The following is a 23,483-nucleotide window of genomic DNA, read 5'->3' on the forward strand; positions in this document are numbered from 1 at the left end:
AACACCTTCAGCACAGTAAAAACATTTTTATTTGGAATTTCGTTTCTTACAAATATTGCTGGTACAAAAATGTGTTTACAACTCCACTGCAGATTTATTGTGGAAGTCCCTCATACCTTAAACAAATCAACTATTCTGATACACTTCAACAGAATGGAGAAGAAGAAAAAAAAGAAAAAAAAAGATTGGCTTCACATTATCACTTCCATCCTGGTTTGCATATACACTTGTGTTCAGAACAATAGCAGTGGGTTTAAGTGAGTAAAGTAAATCCATAAAAAAGTTTCTATTTGCATACACTTGAATGCAATGGGAACTCTGCATGTTTTATTCTAAATTGAAGAATGAAAAAAATATATATATCAAATGTTTTATTGTTACAAAAAGTAAAGAACATTTAATATTAGGCATTCCATAATTCACCTGCATTTCATGGTTTTGCCTCAGAAAAGCAATATTAATGTCAGGCCACTAGTTCTCTATTGGGTTTATGTCCGGGGATCGGGCTGGCCACTCCATAACGTTCATCCTGTTGGTCGAGAAAGCAGTATGCTGTGTGTTTTGGAGGAATAAAAATGACCATGAGGCTATTAAAAATGACATTCACTGCACAAACTGAAAACTGCTGTATATTTTGTTTCCCTGTGTATCACTAAGCTAATATTTAATTACTATTTCTGAGAGTTGCTTCACATCTGTGTTGGATCAAGTCAAATTGAATTGCTATTCCAGGCCAGGCCCAATGGACTACATGCCATAATTCCTCTGCATTTAATGCTTTTGCCTTAGAACCAGCATTTATTTTTTTTTATCGCCCCTTTCTAGTTCTCCATCAGATTAAGGTCTGGTGATTAAGATGGCCACCGCATAACATGCATTTTGTTAGTCTGGAAGAAAATCTAGGGTGGTGGTCTTGTTGAAACTTCAATTTCAAGGGCATTTCCTCTTCGGCAGATGGATGCTCTATTCAGATGGATCCTTGGTTCCTGGTAGGCCATAAATAGGACCAACATAATATCATAATGTTTGTGCCACCATGCTGCACTGTAATGCACTGTAATGTGGCCTGAATACAGTTTTTGGAGGTTGTCTGACAAACTATGTGCAGTTACTAGACTCTAAAAGATCTGCATGTCGTGACATTTATATTTAGGTTCCCCAGTATGTTCTTTGGCAAACTGTAATTTCTTCAGCTCGTTTTTTTTTTTTCTTCTTTAAAAAATTGGGAGTTTTCTTCGGGATATCTAGTCCAACAGACCTGAGCTGGCATAGCAGGTTACAGGTGCCAGAGGTTGGTCAACTTAGTTCGACAGTGTTGATAAAACTAAATATTAGTTTGGTGATTCACCATTTCTTCAACAGTGGACATTGGACTTCATTTCACAATTCTTCTGTATTTTGTGGTTTTTGGGTCAGACAGCATTTTTAGTGGCATTCCACAAGTTCTCTATTGGATTAGGGTCTGGGGATTGGGCTGGTAATCACTTCATTACTTTAACCTTTCGGGTCTGGGTTCACAGTTTATTAGTTTGGGGAATCACAGGTAAGCAAAACTGACAGTAATTTTTTTTTTCCCCAACTATGTAAAATTACTTTTTCATCACTTTCTGTAAAGGAACAACACATTTGATACATGTTTACTTTTCTTTTAAATTTGCAATGTTCCCAATGCAGTGTTTGAATGAAAATGAAATGTACTATAAGGATGTTGATCTTTTTATATATATAGACTTTTAAGCACACTGATATTATTCTGAACTGTATACATAGAGAGAGACCAGCTTCTATATCACAAATGTCTCCTGCGCTCACAATGAATCGGACACTGAGCTCTTTGTTACGGGCCTGATGAGGTGTCAGTGTTTTTTTTTTTGTTTTTTTTTACAAGGTGCGGGCACTTGAGAAACACTTCAGCAAGTTTTTTTGTCCGCCTCTAGGCGTCCTGCACGGCCTCGCCGGGGCCCTTAATGAGGCGCTTGTGACCCCTCTTGCCCGCGGGGCCGCGCGGCTTGGCGAAGGCCTGCCTGAATGCGTGCTGTTTTGGATGGACCTCTTCATACAGAAACTCCTCTGTCAGCTCGTCTCCATCATCGATTTCCAACTGAAAAGAGAGAGAAGAAATATAATGCATTTGCCACGCTGCAGCTTCTTTTTGTGAGTCTATAAAATCCTCACCAAAATACACACCATGTAATGTTTCTTAGAGCTTCAAATTCTTAGAAAAGAAAAATACAGTGAACATGACCTCAGTGTCCTCAAAGGCATTTTTTCCTACAGCTGCCTGATCAAATATTTTTCTGTGTGCAACTCCCTTTTACCTTTTTCGTGACCTGCAGATGGTAATCTTTTTCCACCTCCTCCAGGAGTCGACTCTTGCAGCTGGAGTAAAGCATTCGCTCCTTGATGCTGCAGCTGTATCCAGGCATGGAGTAGATGAACACTACAAACACAATGAGAGACGTTAAATTGACGGAAGCGCTCAAACCATCACTTTAGGTAACTACTGTGCGCTTTCTTATAGATTTCCCATTTGCATTTGTTTAGAAGTTGGGAAAAGTGTGAACTTGTGTGTGTATATATATTTGTTGTAAGAGTTGTGATCCCAGAAAGTAAATCGATGAGTTCCTTATTTTATGCACTTCTGTCACTGCCTGGTCAATATATATAATATACTAATACCGTGTAAATTCAATTATTAACAAGGCCGTACAATTATTGTTTTTCAATGTTAACTTGACTAGAAACATAACTGGAAGGTTATTAAATATAAAATAGAATTGTGCCAGTTAAGGAAATGTAGGCTGTGTCACAGTTGACTTACTGAAAAATGTGTCTCCTCCCACATTCCAAAAAGATGCATGTTAGGGACATTGAAGACTTTAAATTGTCCATTAGTGTGAATGTGACTGTAATTGGTTGTGTCTTTGTGCCCTCTGATTGACTGGCTGCTAGGCTACCAGGTTCTTTTGCTGATGTTTGCATACTATGTGTGTATTAAAATGGACAGACAGTGACACGTGATGCCACAAATGAGCGTGATGTGGCTTGATGCGGGGATACAGGAGACAATTTGGAATCACGTACATTCATGTAGATCTTCTGATTCACCCTTAAATCAATTCAGATAAGCCACAAGTGGTTTATATTTATCCATTCATGTTTTTACAGTACCTCTCCTCACTAGGGTGATAGGCGAGCCGGAGTCTTTCCCAGCTGACTTTGGGTGAGAGAAGCAAGGGGAACCCTGGACTGGTCGCAGGCCAATCACAGGGCACATACGGTGTAGACAAACAACCATAGACACTCGCATTCACATCTATGGGAAATTTAGAGTGTTGTTCAACGCATGTTTATAGAATGTGGGAGGAAGCCAGAGTCGAGAGCATGCAAACCTCACACAGGAAGGCCCGAGCCAAAATTGGAACCCAGAATCTCAGAAGGGTGAGGCAAACATGCTAACTACTATATCAGAGCTGCTCATGGTTTATAGCGAAAACCATTTCTCTGAAATCAAATTAATGCTAGTTTGTCTCCTTGGTCTGGCCTATTTTAGACAATCTTGGCCAACATCTGCTGCTAAATATAAACCTGCTGTCAGGAGACTTTCCATCCAAATACAAATAAAGCATGGGAATGGATAACGGTGTACCGACGGATTCGAGGTAGTCGCCTTCATGGCAGTGTTTGTAGAGGAAGAAGTGATATCTTGGTGTGTCTTTGGGAACCCTGCAAGGTAAATCCCGCGTCTCCGTCTGGTGGGAATGAACCAGCTCGATGGTCTCTTGCTCCACGTCCAATCTCTGAAAGAGTGGCGGGGGTCACTTGTTTTTTTTTTTATTATTTTGGATTTGTAATTGATGGTGTGGGGGAGGGCGCGCTGACCAGCTGTATGTAGTTGATCTGCTTCTGAGCAAGTTGCTGGAGGGCTCGTCTGGCCATCTCCTGCAGTGGGAATGCCAGGCCCTGAAGGGTTTGCTGCTTACTATCCACGCTGTTCTCTGTTGTAACCTGTAGGGGGTAGCAAGCACACATCTTTTAATAACCGATACTTACCCCCAGTGTTTCTCAACCTTTATTGAGCCGAGTCACAGTATATCTACTGAATAATGATGAGCTTGTCTCCATTTACTCACAATTTGACTTCTGAATCTGGGCCTGTTTCATTGAAGACAAAGCTATTATTCCTTTGTATGAATGGCAACAGGTGGATATGCAGGTTAATTGTACCTTCTAGCGTCACTGGTATAAATAGAATGAATAGTAATTTTCAGACCAATTAAGTGAAATTGGATCAGTTTCAATTGTGAAACACTGGAACAAAAAGTCCTTTGATTCGGTTGCACATGATTAAAATGTGTTAAACTAACATATATTATCTGAGTGTTTTTGAGAAAAAAATGGGAAAATGACATCAGTTTACAACATTTTCATCATGTGCAACTTAAAATTAAGTACTTCTTTCAGTGTACACCTAATGATTTCTCACAGTACACTAAGGTGCCACGGCACAGTGGTTGGGAGTCCCTGATCTACCGACTGTTGAATTTACACTGGGCCCAAATCCGATTAACTGCCGATGTTTGATTTTTTGTTGTTGTTGTAATGTCTATTTATGTGCACAAGTGACACATATCCAATATCACTGTTTACATTTCCTGAACACCTGCGTAACCAAAAATACACGTCAACAACTGCATTAGCGTCCACATCGGGCCGCGACCACACGTAGTAAACAGATAAGCTATTATCCACTAACACGCAATGTCGAAAACTTTGAGTTTTTCTGTAAGTTCCTTTTTCAAGGACCCTTGAAAATGTCCAAAATTAGCCTAAAATTCAATTCAAAATTCAAACCAAACTATCAGACTTCCAGAGTCTATTCAAGGAAGGGGTCTTGGAAAGTTTTTTGTGGGTCTCATGACATGGATACCAAATTTCATGTTGCTAAGTGAAACTGACTTTAGGGGCTGAATTTTCAAAACATTTAGGGTGGTTGCGAGCTACCAAACTTGGGCGCTATGCTTTAAAAGATTGGCTTTAAAGAATAAGACGTTAGCTGCGGTAAAATGCATATGGCAATAATCGGTTTCTGAAATAAAACCTTTATTTCCGACGAGTTTTACATCGGATTCATCTGGCTTTGTATGGTTGGATAATGCAACAACGAACCATGCCATGATAGGCAATCTGCTAGTAGGCGTGGCTGTATTTTTGTCAGCTTTTGCGTCAGATTTCCTGAGTTCCTCTTTGAAAGACTCCCGGAAACAGTCAATATAACCCTAAAATGTCTGCTTTGAAGCCAAAATTGGAGACTTCCCGTAAAGGCTCTACTCATGATAGAAATGTCCACCAAATCTCATGTTGGTAAGGGAAACTGACTTTGGGGGCTACACTTAACTCATTCACTGCCAGCCTTCCCAGCTAACATGGATATTTGACTTCTAAAGCCGTCAATGGCAGTGAATGTGTTAAGAAAAAAGCAAGAAATTCAGGATGGATGGAAGCTAGATGGACATGCCTACCAAATTTCATGTTTGTAAGGGAAACTGGCTTTTTACAATACCAATTGTGTCACGATACAGTGAAAATTTGTCAAGAAAAAACTTCATTTACTGTATTTTTTTTACACTTCATGTTTTATCATTTCCAAGTACACTTTTGCAGTATGGACATGCATGTTTTGTTGTTGTAGTGAATATAGATTTTAGGGCCTATATCCAGTATAGTACATGACATATTTATGAATTTGATGCTTGTGTAGTGATACTGTACAATAAGCCCCATTCCTTAGGCCACAATAAATCCACACTTACAGTGAAATGCAGTGCGGTTGGTCCTCATTGATCAGGCCTGATAAACACATACCTGTTTGACTCGCCCCTGTAAAGGCCAACACAGTCACAAGTTCGCAGTCAGAATGATTCACTCAAGAACCATGCATACAATGCCTTGCAAAGGTATTCACCCCCACCTTTGACCTTTTTAACATTTTGTTACATCCAAAATTGATTTAAAAAAATGTCGTTTAAATTCGACACATAAGTCCCCACAGTAAGAAAGTGTTAGAACTGAGGTTTTCTGAAGTTTTTTCAAATTCATGAGAAGTAAGAAACTCAAATATGGCAGCGCGATTTACTGTACCACATAGATAATTATTATGAAGGAGTATTTAGGCCATACTGAAATGAAAAACTAAATCACACTATGAGATTAAAGAAAAATATATTTTACTCTCAAGAACAAAATTATATATTTTTGAGGGGGGAAAAAAAACATTATTTTCAAGATAAGCTTTGTATTTTCAAGGAAAACATTTCTTCTTTTCGAAAAAAAATTTTGAGAGAAAAAGTGATATTTTTTTGGTCACATATTTTAGTTGCGACTGAGTTGAGTTTGAGACTTAAAAGTATAATCTTACGATTTTAAAGGGGTAATTTTACGATCTGATAGTGCTAATCTTAAAGTCATAATCTTACGATAATACTATGGTCCTATATTTTTTTAGGCAAAAAATCAACCTATTTTTTAAAAATAATATAATATCCCTCCATCAATCCAATTTCCAGAAACTTGTTTTCATGTTTTCATTTTGTCACCATTAAACATTATGTGCCGTATTTTAAGGGGAGGGGGGGGGGATAATTCAATCAATTTTGGAATACAAAAATGTGGGTAAAAGTGAAGGTGGTGAATACTTTTGCAACGCCAACGCCACCTTCTGTGATTTAGACGTCCCACCTCGGTGATCTTGATCCTCTGCAGCTCCTGCTCAGCTAGCGTGAGCGGGGCAGGACCCGAGCACGACGACACGTGACGCTGGTAGCCCAACAGGCAGATGTCCTCCTGTGGGTGTGGGGGGCAAGAGATACAGTAGAAAGAGCCCCTTTTAAACACACACCACTGCTGCAACACTGCCAAGCAAATAGACTCTGACCTCCAGTGTGCCAAACATCTCATACTTCACATGGCCACCTCCAAACTCCTTCTTCACGGTGCCGCGAGTTGCAGCATATAACATCTTGTCTTTGACCTGGAACCAGCAGACAAACAGTGACTCTATATCATAGCTTTTCAGGTCCTATATAAACAGCTCATTTCATGTTTCAAGAATCTTTAGAATCGACCAAGTAAAATCCTATATATATATTTATATTCCGTCAGATTGTTTTACCTTTACTGTTCTTGAAAATATTTTTTTTCTCTGAATAATACCACTTTCTTTTAGACAACAGTTTTCTCTAAAATATGCAATTTTTTTCTCCCTTGTAAAGCATTTTTGTCATTCCTTTTTCTCTAACGTCTACAGTACAACTTTTTTTTAAATCTGTGACCTTTTCTTGACAACATATACTACTTTTTTCTCTAAAATATACAACATTGTTTTCAAATATGCAAGTTTTTCTTGACTACAAAGCATTATTTCTGTTTTATACCTGTTTTCTAGAAACCTTTTTTCTTGAACATACGTGACATTTTCTCAGAAATACGGTACCCTTTCTAAAAAAAAAAAAAACATTGTTTTTTTTCTCTAGAAAACAACTTTTCTTAAACATACACCTTTTTTATCTATGGCTTTTTTTCTTGAAAATATGACTTTAAAACAATTCTCTAAAATATGCACCTTTTTCTTCAATATATTTTTTCTCAAATGACTTTTCAAGAAAATACACCCTTTTTATCTTATACAACTGTTTTTTTTTTTTATCTATGGCCTTTTCTAGAAAACGTACTTTTTTCTTGAACATTTACTTTTTCTGAGAAATATTTTACCCTTTCTCAAAATTATCAGTTTTTTTCGCTCTCCAGAAAACAACTTTTTGCCCGAAGCCAGCTTCCCGTTATCCAGAACAGGATAAGCGTTAAAGAAAATGGATTGAAAGAGGGATGATATAAGATTTGTAACAATAGGCGACTTCTTGCATTAAAAAAATATAGGACCTTATTATTATCGTAAGATTTCAACTTTAAGATTACCACTCTAAAATTGTAAAATTACCACTTTAAAGACGTAAGAGTATCATTTTAAAATCATAGGATCACCACTTTACTTATCACAAGATTGCCACTTGCGGATCGTGAGATTACCACTTTAACCCAAATTGAGTTAACATGACCCGATTGTCAGTGTAACGAATAGCATCACTTGACATTGGGCCCATGAGTGAGTGATTTTTCCCAATGTTTCGAGTCATACAAAGTGTTGGTTTATTAGAAAGACAATGAACGGTCTTTTAGAGTGCGTAACGTGATCATCATTTTATCAGTGATTCAGACTGGTGGCTACATAAGAGGATATCTTTGAATTTATATCGCCAAGAGCTAAAATAGCATGTGATGCTAACAGTCAGCTGCTTGTTGTTGTGCTGACACTTTAGATTGAAATTAGTTGATGAATTGCCATGTGGCACACTAATTACACGCACAATCACAGCTGAACACACCAATCATTGTTCAAAACTAATCTTTACTCTTTTACTTGGGCCTGAGATTAGATTAAAAAAGATGAGTACTCACATTTTGGGGCAATTTGGTTCATGGGTGAATGAAAAGTGAGATAGCTAGGTAGGTTCACAAATGTATCATAAAAGAAAACTAAAGTACAATAGAGTCAAACTACTCGCCATTTAAATTGACGCCTGACAGACACGTAACAGGAGATGCTAAATTAGTTCGATTAGCTAGCTTGCAGATCAATCGATCGATCAATCCGATACAGATAGATGGATAACAAACATGCTATGCTATAAGGCACAGCAGCATTCCATCAATTAAAAAGAAAAACAACATATAGATTGGATAGCTAGCTAGCAAATAGTTATTTTTTTTTGCTGGTACTTTGTGTAGAGATTTTGAGAACCACTGGGTTTGAGCATTTTAATTTCTCACTTTAATTTAGTGTAAAAATACAATATTTTTTAAGTACCCCCAAAATGTAAGCTTTCCATTTACTGGCCATGGCTTTTTGTAGAAAAGCCTACCAAATTATATTTGACTGCTCCTTTAAACATGAATGTGTTGATCAGGAGGATGAAGGTGGTGACCGGTGTGACATACGGAAGACTGATCAGGTGACCAGGATAGGAAAAGCCACTCAAAGCCCAGAGCGTTGTGGGAGTCCAGGCGGTATAGCACGTAGCAGGGCTCCTGCCGGTCAAGCAGAGGAAGCAGGAAGTGGTCGTAGTCCTGGTCCCAGCTCTGCTCTGGTTCCCTGTAGGCCCCCAGCACCAGCTGCTCTGAAAGTCACACCAGGCGGACGTCACATACCTTACCTTACATTACAACACATGCCAGCGGTATGATGTTATGTTTGGCTTCTTGAGTAAACCTTTCTTTCTTTCTTCCTTTCTTTCTTTTTCTTTCTTTTTTTCTTTCTTTCTATCCATCTATCTATCTAGTAATCTAATATTATCTACTCTGTCCGTCCGTCGGTCTGTCTATCAATCATTCCACTTCTCGCCAGCAAATTAAGATAATATTGCTTGGTTTTTAGTGCATCATATCTGCCATATCTGTATATTTTCAGTGCATCAATCTATTTGCTAGCTAGCTATGCGCACTAATGTTGTTTTGCTATCTATCTATCTAGCTAGCTATCTCTTCAACCTAGCAAATTGAGCTAATGTTCCTTGCCAGCTGACTCTGGGCGAGAGGCGGGGTACACCCTGAAATGAACGCCAGCCAATCGCAGGGCACATATAAACAAACAACAACAATTAACCTACCATGCATGTTTTTGGAATGTGGGAGGGAACCAGAGTACCTGGAGAAACCCCACTCTAGCTAATCGTTAATCGAGCTAGTATCGCTTTGTTTGTTGTTTTTCTTTTTTTCTATCTATCTATCCATCCATCGACAAGCTAGTTAAAAGCTGGCTGTCCTCGCAGGATGCTGCTGGGCTTTGCTGACTTGTCTCCTGCAAACAGTTGCTATTCTGAGGGGCAACACATTCCTGTTCTGCATATTTTCCACCCGCTATCCTTCCTTAACCTTGCCTTTGTTGCACGAGTACATACGGCCACAATATTAGGAACACTATTGAATGCGATCCAGTACAAAATGATGCCTTTACAAAGATAATACTCAATTTTGACGGTGAAAATATGCTGTTAGCATTTTCTCAATTCTCATTCGTAATAGTGCCTAACTGCAGAGCAGGATGGAAAATGCTTCATTCAATACCTGGCTATTGGACATGATCCTGAAAATCCTTACCGACCTATATTAGCACTTTCTGTACTCAGTGCTCTATGTTAGCACACCAATTGTTGGCATTTTATTGGACCAGACTGCAGGACAGGATGTCAAATCTATCAATCTGCCTCAGTGCTTTTTGCTCTCACATTGCTATCTTGCTTATGTTATAGCATATCACGTCATAATTTAATTTTACCCGACTGCAGAACATGACTTCGAATCCTTTGAGCTTTCTTTATTCAGGTTGCTAACTTGCTCCTATTTGTTACAATACCAAAAACAGTTTGCATGTTAGAATATCAGAAACTCTCCTTTTCTACGGGACATGACGTTGAATGTGGTTTAACATAGCGCTCACTGTACTCAGGTTGCTTTTTTGCTATATGTTAGTATGCCACCTGCTAGCATGTTAGCATTATACCTATCTCGGTAGGCTTTAGCACCAAAGCACATTGCCTTGAAACATGAGATGTTCCAGAATTAGTATTTGTCTGAGTCTGAGTCTGAGTCTGAGCTGGTTGTTAGCATACTAGATGTTAGCATGCTATCTTTTAGCATCATAAGAATCCCCATTTTGTTTGACCGTAGGTGCCCCGATCCCCACTTTAGATTGAAAAGTGTCCATAATGAGTCAGTATTGAAAAGTACTCAGATGATTGCATGTCACTGGGAAGAAATTGGTTCCCATGACCTGCCCAAACAAAACAAAAAATTATCACATGGGTGATGTCATCAATGTTGAAAAGGGTCCGTATGCAAAAACAAAGAGTCATGAGTGGTGTGACACAAGAGTCAGATTCACCCACCTTGTGAACGTACCTAGAAAACACTGGCCTCGCTGACCCCTACTCCCAAAGAAAACTTTAGTAGCTGCCTCCAAATATTTTCCCTCTCCTTCCTTTCCTTCCTGCCTCCACATCTTTTTATGTTTTTTTTTTCCTAGAAGTCAGTCAGATCGGATCGCCCTGAGCTCGACCAGATAACTTCCGCCCCCACCCTAAAAGCAAACCCCCTGATTTGTAATGAGCAGCAAAAGCATTGTAACGGTAACACTGTTGTAATAAAGTCACCATGGGAATGACGCTTTAGTCCATTCCATTAATTGCTTTGTTTTTATTATAATATTATAGATAGTATCTGGATGCATAGTTAGACTGGCTAAAAATAGATTTAAGACAACACCAGATGTTTCTTTTTAATGTCATATAAAAACAAAGGATGGTTTATATTTATATTTTTATTGCTTAGTATATATTCCACCAATTATAATTACTGTAATTGACAATATAATTCAAGCTATTTTCATTTTATTTATTTATGAGTGCATATATGCATGGCATGGGTCCTGATTTTTCTTGCGTCCTATTATAATTGATATGACATGCTGACATGTCCGCCCAATTTCGTGTCGATCAGTCAAACAGGTGTCGGAGGGTGATTTTATTTTTTTCCCCCAACTTTCCAGTGGCCCTCACACTCTATTTTTTCATGGCGAACGCTAACAAAATGATCAGCAAATTTTAACACCATACTCCATTAAATGACAAAAATCTTTATAATTTAGCCCTGCCAAGCTTTTTAGTACTGATTAGGTCTGATTTGTGTGAATTATCTAATAGGAGTCTGTGAAAATATGAACCCTGGAAATTGTGAAAATGCCCATTTCAAACCAAAATTGCCGACATCCTGTGCACGTTAGGGTGTGAGTCTCTGAGACTTTAATGTGTCCTGCTATGAGAAACATGTTCTCCCAATTTCATGTCGATCAGTCAAATAGGTGTGGGGGGCACATTCTTTAAAACTTTCCCATAAGTGAGAGTACACGTACATCTCAGTAAATTATAATAGTGTCAAAAGCTCAATTTAGTTTTAGTTAGTGCATTTCAATCAGTGAATCTCATATTATAGAGATGCAATACACACACGCAGTGACATATTTCATGATTAGTTTTTAAATATATGTATTATTTTGATTATTGCTTTCAGCAAACAAATACCCCAAATTCACCAACTCTTGAAACTGAAATATTAGTAACAAACAATCAAGAAACACTGCAAATGATTTTGAATGTAGAAATTAGGCAGGAATTTGCCCTCTTAAAAGTATTTTCCCTAATGTTTAATTAATCTATATAATGTATGAGTACTGAAATAAACCTTTGTGCTATATTCTACTTTATTGAGATGTACCTGTACATACACGACATTCAAGTAAAAACTTTTTTATTTTCAGGCATGTTGACGTCCCCCAAAAGTCGATTCATTCGTCAGTAGAAGAAGAATAAAAAATACATTCCAACATTAAAGTTGACGAATGGGCCCTCACTCTCTTTTTCATGCTAAATCCTTCAAATGATCAAAATCCCAGCCCTGGAATCTGCGCAAGACACTTCACACCAAAATGGCCGACTTCCTGTAAAATGTTGGACCCGGGTCCTTGAGATTTGTTTATGCGTCCTGTTATGATTGATTTACCAAATTACACCAAATTTCATGTCAATTGGTCAAAGGGGTTTCCGGTGCAGATTTTCTTTTTCTAACTAGCTACTGAGAGACCTTTGGGGCAAAAATTGGTGATCGGAAATATTCCAAGAGGGCCCAATGACTCATGAAAACAATAAAGAACCAATGGGGATCACAAAACAGTAGCAAAGCCAGTGAAACACAACACACACCCGATGTTATCCAGTCACCCCAGAGGTGTGTTGTTGTAGGGTCACTCACCGTCTTGTATGCGCACCTTAAGGAGGCGCACCGCTCCCCCTCTCGCCCGGGCCAGAAACTCCTTCAGCTCTGGCGTCACCACTAAGGCCAGAAACATGGCGGCTCAAGCAGCAGGGTCGTCCTCCTAGCAGGCCCCTCAAAAATGGTCACACTGAGTCACGAGTAAGCTAAAAAATTAAATAATAATAATTCAAAGTCTGCGATTTACTCTGTCAAATTGAAAACGTCTAAGTACAATTGTGTAGAGCTGTGAGGGATGTCAGCGACCTTATGGGTGTGCGAGATAGGACATCGCTCAAGTAACTGGGACGGTATCGTGTGCACACATGCAGGGAACATGATCACACACCCTGACTACCAAATTTAGCTCGCACTGACAGTCCAGTCATGGTGCTGACCTGTGAAAAAAACAACAACAACCCAACACCACAAGTGGAGGGGCAGATGGCGTACAGTACATGTGAAGTCACAAACCTGCTTAGATGGAATCGACAGCAGACAAGCATTTCCATTAGAAATAATGCCGGGTGATGTGTCCATTTTTATTGTTAATGTGCCATCGTTTTATATATATATATATATATTTTTTTTTTTTTTTACAGAAGTAATATACAAAAATAAGATCTCAATTCAAGCCAGTGATTATTTATTCTATTTATTACTTTAAGTATAATGATTTTTGTGGCTGTCATGCACCACTTTTTTTCTGTTCTGCTGCCATGACTACAAAAGGAAATAGATTTTCTTCTGAGTTTTTTTTCCATTGGAACTATATTTATTTCCTTTGAACACCACCACTATCTATCAGATCTCAATTCAATTATTCTATTATATATTACTTTTTTTTGTTTGGGGGTTTATGTGACCCTAAATTTGTCTGATATGACTGGAAATTAAGACTAAACAAATTCACAGAAATTTTTTTTCAAACTTTTATTTTCACGCCGTGCTTGATCAATTTACCTAATCCAAATAATTGTAAAACGCATATCACATCAACTAATAATTGAATTAGAAGCATTACGTTTGAACTTTTGGGGAGTACAGGTGCCACTTCAGGCGTGCTTTACCGTTTATGGTGCACTTATCAGTTATGAAGCTTAAAAACAATTGAGGCGAGACTATTAACTTAAAACGTTCAACGTGCAGAAACTGTCTTCCGAGTATTAATCATAATTGTAGCGAACACAAAAAAAGGGGACAAAATATCTGAAGGTTTTCAAGGAAAGTTTTAATATAGAATAAAAAATATATAAAAAAACAAATAGACATACTCTAGTTCTGCACACAACATATTTACAATTTATTGACACACAAAGACAGAGGATGAGGTGCTGCCCTCTGCTGGCCGCCGATTCACACTTCAATCGTCAATGGTGGGCAGCCAGAACGCCTGAAAAGACAAGCGTATACAAATTAAAGACACTTTGGTTTGTGTGTATTTTACAAGCGTTTAAAAAGTGCCGTAATTTCCCCCCCAGAGCTCAATGCCACACTTCAACACTTTGGCTCCAGTGTCCCAATAACAAAAGAAAACCTTGTATTGCACAGCTAACTATCGTTCCACAAAGTGATCGGATGCGCTTATAAACAGGGGTCAAGCATGTAACAATGCGGCTCTCGCTCACCATGTTGGAGCAGGCGCTGGCGAACGTCATAAATTTAGGGTTGAACTGGAGGCACGTGATGGGCCCCGTGTGTTTGCCGTCCAGCACGGCCACCTTCATGCCGCTCTCGGCGTTCCACACGTGGATTTTGCCGTCCTCGGAGCCTGCGACACAAAAAAAATTGAAATTCAATCCCAGCCAGAAACGAGACCTGAATTCTATTAATTGGCTCATCTACAATGATGAAAAGATACATCAACAAAATATTACTTTTAATTGGTAACAATTTAACTTTGTTTCGATATGGGATTGAAACTTTTTTTTTATGAACAGTTAAATAATTCTACAATACATTTTATCTTCAGAATTTAAATTTTTTTTTCAACCATCAATTTACATTGGTTTCTCTACAGTGGCAGTTGGTGGCAGTTATGTGCCATTAAACTGGTTTGCCAACTGCCAACAGACACTACAGAAGAACAAGGAAGGATACAATACATGAGGTACAGTTATGTTTTGTGCTCGGAGTTTCTGTATTATGTGAGAGCAAATCTGATGACTGTGTTTTTATACAGTGCAATACTGTTGGGCAGCCGTGGCCCAATGGTTAAGATCATCGCCTGCCACCGTGGGGGACCTAGGTTCAAAACCCCGACTGGACCATCCGCCAACATCCCCCGGACTCACGGCTGTGGTGTCCTTGAGCAAGACACTGATACCCCGAAATGCTCCCCGGGCGCTTCAGCTGCCCCCTGCTCCAGTGTGTTCCACTAACATGTGTATGTGTTCACTGTGATGGGTTAAATGCAGAGAACAAATTTCGTGTGCATGCATGCATGTTCATGACAATAAAAGATGATTCTTCTTCTTCTTCTTGGGTGTTGACCATCAATACTTCATTCGTACGTCGGGGTAATATGCTTCAATTCCGCGCCAAAGCAGGAGCCCGGGCTGAAGCATCGGCGCTTCTCTTCCCCGATCGATTAAGCTGGGAAAGCCCACGAGTCTCACTCTCGGTGCCGAACTGAACCATTTTACAAAGTGGAGGGGAAACTAAACCCTTGGTAGTGGCGACCACTCTATGAGGGAAAATTGACAGAGAGAATGAGTACGCACAGGCAGGGCTTCTGACGCGGGCGAACAATGCCAAAATTAGTGTTACGGGCGTAACAAGTTAGCGTTCAGTGATTTCCGTAACAAAATACGGACCATTTGACAGCGCTGAAAATCTCGATACATTTTAGACAGGATTTTTTTTAATAAATCGTTTTAAAATTGTGTTCAACAGTGTTTAAAACTTGACCATACATTTTATATACCTGATTTCAAATTGTATTAAAATAGATTGTCCAAAAATACACATTTTATCTACAGGATTTGAAAATTGTATTTTTTTTTTTAAAGAAATTGTTTAAAACGGTTACTATGCATTTTAACTACAGAATATAAACTTTGTAATGTTGAAACAAATGTATCTGCAGGATTTAAGTTTGCTTTGTTTAAAGATTACATTTTAGCTACAGGGTTTAAATAAATTATATGAACAGGCTACAATAGTGGATTTTACTTAAAAGGCAAAGGCAACTGAATGCTGTATCTTATCTGTTATGTTGATTTTTCAGGCTCTCCGCATGAAAGGGGCTGGCTACACAGACTAACTTTCCAACAGTGTTGGGAAAATTACTCTGGGAATGTAGTTGAGTTACAATTACAACTTACTCTGTTGAAAATGTAATAGTAGTGTAACTATTTCAATTACTTTCTCAAATATAACTAATTACATTTTGATTACTTTTCGTAATTTTAAATGCTTTAACAGGACCCTTGGATGTTTCCTCTAAAAAAGTGGATTATAACCATAGATCATTATTTTGGAATTAACCAATATTTGTTCTTTACACAAATAATAAACTGGTAACAAATCATGATAAAATATACATCATAAAAAATTAGTTTGTTGCATTGTATGTGTACAGCACATGGGAAACCACCACACCATGTTGACCTAATGACAAATGTGCACAATTTAGACTATCACTTCCTATGATGACCTAGATAACTGTTCCTTGAAAAAAAAAAAAAAGTCCAAAATTATAATGACAAAACTGTTAAAAAGTCAGTGTTCTTTTATATGTTCAAAAGTGTAACTATGAGCCTAACCTTTTCAAAATCTCAGATAAACTAATAGATTGCACCACAGGGTGTCACTTCGAGGTCACATTTGGAAAAATATGTCATGTTTGAGACTACAGCAGCATGGCACATGACCAGAGAGAGCCAATCACAAGCGTCGGCTGAAGGAGGAGGAAGTGATATAGGGAAAAAAAAAAAAAGAAAAAAAAAGAGCTCTTGCGCCAATTTTTAAAATGTAATTAAAATTGCCCCTCCTTGAGCCGTCACCTTGTCGTGGTGGAGGGGTTTGTGTGTCCCAGTGATCCTAGGAGCTAAGTTGTCTGGGGCTTTATGCCCCTGGCAGGGTCACCCATGACAAACAGGTCCTAGGTGAGGGACCAGACAAAGCACGGCTCAAAGACCCCTAATGATGACGACAAACAATGGACTTCGTTTTCCCTTGCCCGGACGCGGGCCACCGGGGCCCCCCACTGGAGCCAGGCCTGGTGGTGGGGCTTGAAGGCGAGCGCCTGGTGGCCGGGCCTGCACCCATGGGGCCCGGCCGGGCACAGCCCGAAAGGGTAACGTGGGTCCCCCTTCCCATGGGCTCACCACCTGTGGGAGGGGCCATAGGGGTCGGGTGCAGTGTGAGCTTGGCGGTGGCCGAAGGCGGGGACCTTGGCGATCCGATCCCCGGCTACAGAAGCTGGCTCTAGGGACGTGGAATGTCACCTCTCTGGCAGGGAAGGAGCCCGAGCTGGTGTGCGAGGTCGAGAAGTTCCGACTCGATATAGTCGGACTCGCCTCCACACACAGCTTGGGCTCTGGTACCAGTCCTCTCGAGAGGGGTTGGACTCTCTTCCACTCTGGAGTTGCCCATGGTGAGAGGCGCCGAGCAGGTGTGGGTATACTTATTGCCCCCCGGCTCGGCGCCTGTACGTTGGGGTTCACCCCGGTGGACGAGAGGGTAGCCTCCCTCCGCCTTCGGGTGAGGGGACGGATCCTGACTGTTGTTTGTGCCTATGCACCAAACAGCAGCTCAGAGTACCCACCCTTTTTGGAGTCCTTGGAGGGGGTCCTGGAGAGCGCTCCCGCTGGGGACTCCATTGTTCTGTTGGGGGACTTCAATGCTCACGTGGGCAATGACAGTGAGACCTGGAAGGGCGTGATTGGGAGGAACGGCCCCCCCGATCAGAACCCGAGCGGTGTTCTGTTATTGGACTTCTGTGCTCGTCACGGATTGTCCATAACGTAGACCATGTTCAAGCATAAGGGTGTCCACACGTGCACTTGGCACCAAGACACCCTAGGTCGCAGTTCGATGATCGACTTTGTGGTCGTGTCTTCGGACTTGCGGCCGCATGTCTTGGACACTCGGGTGAAGAGAGGGGCGGAGCTGTCAACTGATCACCAGCTGGTGGTGAGTTGGCTCCGATGGTGGGGGAAGATGCCGGTCCGACGTGGCAGGCCCAAACGTATTGTGAGGGTCTGCTGGGAACGTCTGGCAGAATCCCCTGTCAGAAGGAGTTTCAACTCCCACCTCCGACAGAACTTTGTTCATGTTCCGGGGGAGGCGGGGGACATAGAGTCCGAGTGGACCATGTTCCGCTCCTCCATTGCTGAGGCGGCCGACCGGAGCTGTGGCCGTAAGGTGGTCGGTGCCTGTCGTGGCGGCAATCCCCGAACCCGTCGGTGGACACCAACGGTGAGGGATGCCATCAAGCTGAAGAAGGAGTCCTATCGGGCCTTTTTGGCCTGTGGGACTCCTGAGGCAGCTGATGGGTACCGGCTGGCCAAGCGGAATGCAGCTCTGGTGGTCGCTGAAGCAAAAACCCGGCCATGGGAGAAGTTCGGTGAGGCCATGGAGAAAGACTTCCGGACGGCTTTGAGGAAATTCTGGTCCACCATCCGACGTCTCAGGAGAGGAAAGCGGTGCACCACCAACACTGTGTATAGTGGGGATGGGGCGCTGCTGACCTCGACTCGGGACGTTGTGAGTCGGTGGGGAGAATACTTTTGAAGACAGAATTTCTAGGCGCAGCCGAGGCGTAGAGGGGGTCCAGTTTGGTGGCCACAGTATTGCATCTCTGCTTTTTGCAGATGATGTGGTTCTGTTGGCTTCATCAAGCCGTGACCTCCAACTCTCATTGGAGCAGTTCGCAGCCGAGTGTGAAGCGGCTGGGATGAGAATCAGCACCTCCAAATCTGAGACCATGGTCCTCAGTCGGAAAAGGGTGGCATGCCTTCTCCAGGTCGGGGATGAGATCCTGCCCCAAGTGGAGGAATTCAAGTATCTTGGGGTCTTGTTCACGAGTGAGGGAAGAATGGAACGGGAGATCGACAGGCGGATCGGTGCAGCGTCTGCAGTGATGCGGACTTTGTATCGGTCCGTTGTGGTAAAGAAAGAGCTAAGCCGAAAGGCGAAGCTCTCAATTTACCGGTCGATCTTCGTTCCTACCCTCACCTATGGTCATGAGCTGTGGGTCGTGACCGAAAGAACAAGATCGCGGATACAAGCGGCCGAAATGAGTTTCCTCCGCAGGGTGTCCGGGCTCTCCCTTAGAGATAGGGTGAGAAGCTCGGTCATCCGGGAAGATCTCAGAGTAGAGCCGCTGCTCCTCCGCATTGAGAGGAGCCAGATGAGGTGGCTGGGGCATCTGATTCGGATACCTCCCGGACGCCTCCCTGGTGAGGTGTTCCGGGCATGTCCCACCGGCAGGAGACCCCGGGGACGACCCAGGACACGCTGGAGAGACTACATCCTTCGGCTGGCCTGGGAACACCTCAGGATCCCCCCGGAAGAGCTGGATGAAGTGGCTGGGGAGAGGGAAGTCTGGGCGTCCCTGCTGAAGCTACTGCCCCCGCGACCCGACCCGGATAAGCGGTAGAGAATGGATGGATGGATGGATAATTAAAATTGGAATAATGGAAATTCCCAAAAGCAACTGTAATTTAATGGCACATTTTTCTCCCAGTAATGTCATGGATTACTATTACATAAATTATGTAATTAAATTACCTAATCTAGTTACATGTAATGAGTTACTCCTCAACACTGCTTACCGATGACGACGAACTGAGAGTCAGGTGTGAACGAGGCCTCCAGTGTGACACCTTTGTTGTTGTTGTATCCCTGCAGGTATATAAACAACGGCTTTATAAAGTGACGATTATCATTCTGCTCCATTTTATCTACACTGACCCATTAACTAGACTTAATGTTTTAATTAATTAACTAGACTTAACTCAAAACAAATGCCGATTGCCATGTTGCAATGTTAAAAGGGGAAATTTCAAGCATTTATGAGAGAATAACTTGTAAAAAAAAAAAAAAATAAAAAAAAAAAAAAAAAAAAAAAAAAAAAAAATTGAAATAAAAATTTAGAAACCAAAATATCAGAAGCAGCTCTCAGTATGTTACGGTTGGACTTCACTGTGAAGCGCAAACAATAAACACGTTGTCCCTCTAACAATGCAGCTCTCCGACAGCTTGTTTTCATGTAGTGTCAGTTATATTGAACTTTTTATGACGAATACAATGCGAGTGGCCGTGTTCATCTCACCCCGAAGGAATGCAGCACGGCACCTTTGAACGCATCTAAGATGCGGAGAGCGCCGCCATTGGTGGACAGGAGGATGAGTTTGCCGTCGTTGCTGAACTTGAGTCCCGTCCACTCGCACGTCCTGTCGTACTGCAGCTTGAAGGTTGCGAAGGGTCCCTGCGGACCGAGGGGGATGACGAACGTGAAGCTGCTCGACATCGCGTTGTCATGCCGCGCTCACCTTGTCGAACGAGCGCAGATCGTAAAGCTTCACCATTTCTGAATTGATGCCAGCTGCGAAAATGAGACCCTCGGGATCGAATGAGCACACCGGCTTCCCCTGGAGGTGCATGAGGCCCTGCATGTGACAACAGGTGGGTGAGACAGTACTTTAAAGGGGGCATATTACACACAATTGACTCTTTAAAGGCTTGTAAGCCATTTTCAACTAAAAATAGGTGTTTTGGAGACGAGGAGAAGCGGTTGTCAAAACCTGCCAGCCAATATGTGTCAGCGTACCCTCTGGTGATGTGACAAAATCTGCGACCCCCCCCCCCCAAAAAAAAAAACTGCAACGTAACTAGGGGCTATAGATAGTTTTCTAATAATCAAATTAGATTTTTATTTTGTTGGACAATGACATGTCTTTACTTTGGAATAGTACAAGGAGTAACGATTCGATTCAGATATGTTAGTCATTCGTTACTGACAATGCAAATAGCAAATGGGGAATTAGAGAGTCCGAGCCCTAGTTATAACATAACTAACTGGATTACCTGGCAGTTAGGCGAGCGCAGATCCCACAGTCTTATGGTTTTGTCCAGGGATCCAGAAATGAAGGTGTCATCCACAGGAGACATGGAGAGGGAGGTCACTCTGGGTAGAACAGTCAAGTGGAATAATTCAATGCGCCCGGGAAAAACAAAAGACGACAAGACTACTAGTACCCACCTTTTACTGTGCCCAGGGAAGTAGCGGATGTATTTATTGTCGTGAAGGGACAAGTATCTGATTGTATCTTCGGGGACGACACAATGGAAAAACTTCGGTCATGATACATCGTACGCGACACATTTAAGAAACAAAATCAAACCCGTGCAGTTGAGACGAGTGCGCTCGGACATGGGCAAGGCAGTCATTTGTACAGTTAGCTCCAGTGTGGGGCACAATCATAGACCCAAAAACTGTACAAAAAACTACCTCAGACCAGAGCGAGCAGTCGTGCGGCGAGCATCCTGGAGACACAAAAACACAAATGCAATACTAGTAACATTTAACTGACATGGTGAAGTATGACTAAATATACCATATTTCCTCAAATGGTGGTGTTTATTTACTCGTATTAGTGTTAAAACCTGAGGGCAAAACTTATATCGAGTTGCTACCATGTGAAAAATTGCGGCCATTTTGAGAATTATCAAACTACGTGCTAAAAACCAATAGAGGTAAGTGGAAACAGACAAAAAATGACTATGCGTTACATGCAAATTAATATCTTACATTTCTCGGTGTTTCCGATTTTCAAAACATTTTCCAAATCTAAATTCAGATAGATATTCATTTATCGGCATTAATTTTGAATTGGGCACTTGGACCTGCAGTGAAAATTCATTTTGTATCCAAAATAATAGTGTAAAAATGCACAATACCTCTCCACTGAGTGACAAAGGCTGCATATTTCATTTATTAGAGGCGTCCACCATTTGTGACGATATATGGTATTTCAACCCTTAGGATGTCAGATGTTTTATACTAGCAACACTTCAAGGCAACAACAAAAAATAAATATTTTTTTAAAAAAATCATACGTCACACATTTGGCTTCCAATAATAATAATAATAACAATTCAAAACATACCATCAATTTTGTTGGAACTGTAGACCACTGTGTTGGCTGCATGTGTGTACCTGATCAAATCCACTCCATACTTTTTACTGTAAAGGGTCCTCTTGGGTCTGTTATCACATTTTAGAGAGAAAATGATTAGAATGGTAGGAAAATTATGCTTTCATCCATCTTCTATAGAGTTTGTTGTCATTCGGGTTACTGGTGAGCTAGAGCCTATCACACCTGGAGTGGTCACCAGCCAGTTGCTGGGCACATATAGACCAACAACCATTCACACCTAAGGATATCCATCCATCCCTCCATTATCCGTCACGTTCAAATTCACAGATATGATCGAGTCGATCCTACCCACAAGACATATTTTGGAGAGGGAAATGGGATATTATCTGGCAGGGCACATATACACAGATAACCATTCAGACCTAAGGACAACCATTTATCGTTTTTTTTTTTTATAGTGCTTGGCCTCATTCGGATCGCAGAAGTGCAGGAGCCTATACCGGCAGACTTTTGGCGAGAGAAGTTGGGTACAGCCTGGACTGGTTTTCTACTACTACTTTAAGTGAAAGCCAATCACAGGGCACACACAGACAAAGAAGCATTCACAGCTCTGGGCAATTTAGAACTGACTCTGGTTAGAGAAGCGGGGTCTACTTTAGACTGGTCGCCAGTCAATCACAGTCTTCAAAAAAAAAAGAAAAAAAAAACCCACACAAGCATGGGGAGAACTTGCTAACGCCACACATGAAGGGATTCGAACCCAGAACTTGAGAACTGCGAGGCAGAAGAGTTAACCACTTCAAGTCAGTGCTGCAAGAATAATTGGAAAATTACGGTTTTTTTCTTCTTAGAACAAATCATACATTAACCACAACAGTTACAATCTATTTACTTTTTCTTTCTTTTTTACACATTCCCATTGCCGTCAGTCGCCCACACACCAAAAAATCCCAGGCCGTGCCTCCTAACTAGCGTTAGCGTGTCAGCAAACGAGACAACGAGAGGGTAAATAAGGACCCCCGTCTTACTTACTTCCCTTCTTGGCAGTCGTACAACACGAGCGAATCGTCGTCGCTGCTCGATATGATGGACTCTCCGTTGGAGCTGAAGTCGAAGCAGTTGATCTTGTCCGAGTTCTCCCGGAAAACCTTCGCCACCCTGAAGCTCCGCAGCACATTGTCCGTCAGCTTCATGGCGGCCTCTGTCTATGTGTGTCCCGAGGGGGGCTTCCACGACCCTCTTTGCAAACCAAACTTTTTTGCAATACACCTCGCTTCTAAAATAGGCTGATAGGGTCGTTACGGTGATAATCGTCGTAATTACTGGGTGATGTTATTGCTTTCGGCACAACCATTACTTGATGCAATGCCCGCGTAATGTCGGTGACGCGCATGCGCATGAGGCTGAGCGACAGCCGCAAAACACGTACGTCTGGGTTATCGCGATAGTACCTAC

At 41.4% G+C, this 23,483-nt stretch overlaps 2 protein-coding genes and 1 long non-coding RNA gene across 4 annotated transcripts; 1 reads left to right on the forward strand and 2 right to left on the reverse strand.

Annotated features, from left to right (window-relative positions):
* Positions 1-11: 11 nt before the first annotated feature.
* Positions 12-13,238, reverse strand: LOC133483449 (twinfilin-2). Of its 2 annotated transcripts, none has more exons than XM_061784718.1 (9): positions 12,919-13,238; positions 9,055-9,233; positions 6,935-7,030; positions 6,739-6,843; positions 5,866-5,880; positions 3,883-4,008; positions 3,650-3,800; positions 2,319-2,440; positions 12-2,101 (listed from the first exon to the last, which is right to left on the reverse strand). In XM_061784718.1, exons 1-9 carry the CDS (start codon positions 13,013-13,015, stop codon positions 1,934-1,936), a joined length of 1,059 nt encoding a protein of 352 aa, XP_061640702.1. In that variant the 5' UTR covers positions 13,016-13,238; the 3' UTR covers positions 12-1,933. The 2 variants fall into 2 exon arrangements, with proteins under 2 accessions (XP_061640702.1, XP_061640703.1); XM_061784719.1 differs by lacking the exon at positions 12,919-13,238 and adding an exon at positions 9,326-9,609.
* LOC133483451 (uncharacterized) lies at positions 2,359-15,374 on the forward strand. The gene is made up of 3 exons (XR_009790116.1): positions 2,359-2,496; positions 14,939-15,028; positions 15,101-15,374. It is a non-coding gene; the product is annotated as an uncharacterized LOC133483451 (long non-coding RNA).
* wdr82 (WD repeat domain 82) lies at positions 14,129-23,433 on the reverse strand. The gene is made up of 9 exons (XM_061784720.1): positions 23,061-23,433; positions 22,038-22,135; positions 21,131-21,197; positions 20,956-21,055; positions 20,421-20,537; positions 20,201-20,356; positions 19,701-19,770; positions 14,547-14,689; positions 14,129-14,311 (listed from the first exon to the last, which is right to left on the reverse strand). Exons 1-9 carry the CDS (start codon positions 23,219-23,221, stop codon positions 14,282-14,284), a joined length of 942 nt encoding a protein of 313 aa, XP_061640704.1. The 5' UTR covers positions 23,222-23,433; the 3' UTR covers positions 14,129-14,281.
* Between the last annotated feature and the right edge of the window lie 50 nt (positions 23,434-23,483).

This window comes from Phyllopteryx taeniolatus, chromosome 9 (assembly GCF_024500385.1).
Source record: "Phyllopteryx taeniolatus isolate TA_2022b chromosome 9, UOR_Ptae_1.2, whole genome shotgun sequence".
Taxonomy (NCBI): Eukaryota; Metazoa; Chordata; class Actinopteri; order Syngnathiformes; family Syngnathidae; genus Phyllopteryx; species Phyllopteryx taeniolatus.

Bases quoted from the DNA above. Each gene is read 5' to 3' on its own strand.
- LOC133483449 (XM_061784718.1), bottom strand. From the start codon at position 13,015: ATGTTTCTGGCCTTAGTGGTGACGCCAGAGCTGAAGGAGTTTCTGGCC. The intron at 7,031-9,054 runs GTATGTCACACC...TGCTGGTTCCAG, and splicing joins GGTCACCTGATCAGTCTTCC to GTCAAAGACAAGATGTTATA. The intron at 2,102-2,318 runs GTAAAAGGGAGT...CTCTCTTTTCAG, and splicing joins ATCTGCAGGTCACGAAAAAG to TTGGAAATCGATGATGGAGA.
- wdr82 (XM_061784720.1), bottom strand. From the start codon at position 23,221: ATGAAGCTGACGGACAATGTGCTGCGGAGCTTCAGGGTGGCGAAGGTT. The intron at 21,198-22,037 runs GTATGTTTTGAA...TCGTCCCCGAAG, and splicing joins CAGTTCCAACAAAATTGATG to ATACAATCAGATACTTGTCC. The intron at 20,538-20,955 runs GTAATCCAGTTA...TGTCACATGCAG, and splicing joins TGCGCTCGCCTAACTGCCAG to GGCCTCATGCACCTCCAGGG.